Source organism: Perca fluviatilis, chromosome 8 (genome assembly GCF_010015445.1).
Source record: "Perca fluviatilis chromosome 8, GENO_Pfluv_1.0, whole genome shotgun sequence".
Taxonomy (NCBI): Eukaryota; Metazoa; Chordata; class Actinopteri; order Perciformes; family Percidae; genus Perca; species Perca fluviatilis.
Window position 1 is genome coordinate 1,010,452 of NC_053119.1, and position 2,072 is coordinate 1,012,523.

General features: G+C 52.9%; 1 protein-coding gene across 1 annotated transcript in view; it reads left to right on the forward strand.

Moving 5' to 3' along the window:
* The window catches only part of LOC120563710 (steroid 17-alpha-hydroxylase/17,20 lyase-like), a 6,958-nt gene extending 4,886 nt beyond the window's left edge, over window positions 1-2,072 (forward strand). The window contains exons 3-4 of the mRNA XM_039808071.1: window positions 691-929; window positions 1,922-2,072. Coding sequence (XP_039664005.1) covers window positions 691-929; window positions 1,922-2,072 — 390 coding nt within the window. The remainder of the gene's footprint in view (window positions 1-690; window positions 930-1,921) is intronic.

The window sequence follows — 2,072 nt, forward strand, 5'->3', positions numbered from 1 at the left end:
GAGATATTTTTTACAGTGTGTTCAGGGGACAGACAGCTAGCAGATAGTGAGGAGATATTTTTTACAGTGTGATCAGGGGACAGGCAGCTAGCAGATAGTGAGATATTTTTTACAGTGTGTTCAGGGGACAGACAGCTAGCAGATAGTGAGGAGATATTTTTTACAGTGTGTTCAGGGGACAGACAGCTAGCAGATAGTGAGGAGATATTTTTTACAGTGTGTTCAGGGGACAGGCAGCTAGCAGATAGTGAGATATTTTTTACAGTGTGTTCAGGGGACAGACAGCTAGCAGATAGTGAGGAGATATTTTTTACAGTGTGTTCAGGGGACAGGCAGCTAGCAGATAGTGAGATATTTTTTACAGTGTGTTCAGGGGACAGACAGCTAGCAGATAGTGAGGAGATATTTTTTACAGTGTGATCAGGGGACAGGCAGCTAGCAGATAGTGAGGAGATATTTTTTACAGTGTGTTCAGGGGACAGACAGCTAGCAGATAGTGAGGAGATATTTTTTACAGTGTGTTCAGGGGACAGACAGCTAGCAGATAGTGAGGAGATATTTTTTACAGTGTGTTCAGGGGACAGGCAGCTAGCAGATAGTGAGGAGATGTTTTCTGTATGTGATGAAGACTGTTGTAGCCTGTTTAGTGGACCCTAAAAACCTCTTTGTGTTTCTGGACCTGGTCTGCAGGCGTCTCTGAGTGATGGGGATCCCCGGGACCTCCTGGACGCGTTGCTGAAGGGGAAGACGGACAGCGTGCCGAGTCAGACCTCCTCCGGTTCTGAAGAGACCATTACAGACGACCACGTCCTGATGACAGCCGCCGAGGCGTTCGGAGCCGGCGTGGAGACCACGTCCACCACGCTGCTGTGGATCCTCGCCTACCTGCTGCATCACCCCGAGGTACAGGACTCTGGTGCACTAGCCTGGTCCTACCAGACTCTGGTACATTAGCCTGGTCCTACCAGACTCTGGTCCATTAGCCTGGTCCTGCCAGACTCTGGTACACTAGCCAGGTCCTACCAGACTCTGGTCCACTAGCCTGGTCCTACCAGACTCTGGTACACTAGCCTGGTCCAACCAGACTCTGGTACATTAGCCTGGTCCTACCAGACTCTGGTCCACTAGCCTGGTCCTACCAGACTCTGGTACATTAGCCTGGTCCTACCAGACTCTGGTACACTAGCCTGGTCCTACCATACTCTAGTACATTAGCCTGGTCCTACCAGACTCTGGTACATTAGCCTGGTCCTACCAGACTCTGGTCCACTAGCCTGGTCGTACCAGACTCTGGTACACTAGCCTGGTCGTACCAGACTCTGGTACACCAGCCTGGTCCTACCAGACTCTGGTACACTAACCTGGTCCTACCAGACTCTGGTACATTAGCCTGGTCCTGCCAGACTCTGGTACACTAGTCTGGTCCTACCAGACTCTGGTCCATTAGCCTGGTCCTACCAGACTCTGGTCAACTAGCCTGGTCCTACCAGACAATGTTACACTAGCCTGGTCCTACCAGACTCTGGTACATTGGCCTGGTCCTACCAGACTCTGGTCCACTAGCCTGGTCGTACCAGACTCTAGTACACTAACCTGGTCCTACCAGACTCTGGTACATTAGCCTGGTCCTGCCAGACTCTGGTACACTAGTCTGGTCCTACCAGACTCTGGTACACTAGCCTGGTCCTAGCAGACTCTGGTACATTAGCCTGGTCCTACCAGACTCTGGTACACCCAGTTCCTACCAGACTCTAGTACACTAATGGGTCCTACCAGACTCTGGTTCCCCTAACCTCTGCCTGGGTGCCCCACCCTGGAGTTCAGGGGCGTGCAGGGCTGGACTGAGCCGTGGTGGGAGATGTCGAGGAGCAGTGTCGTGTGTCCGACCCGGCGCCCTCCGTGCCTGACTGTGTGTCATCAGCGGCATGAGGGATCCCCCTCCACCCGTTGCTATCCCCGTGGGACCGACGGCAGGTGCGGTGAAGTCAGGGGACCCCCAAGAGCCCAAAATGCCTCCCAATAGAGTGGCGACACGGGGACATGTTCCTGGTAACATGACGCTGTTCCCTTGA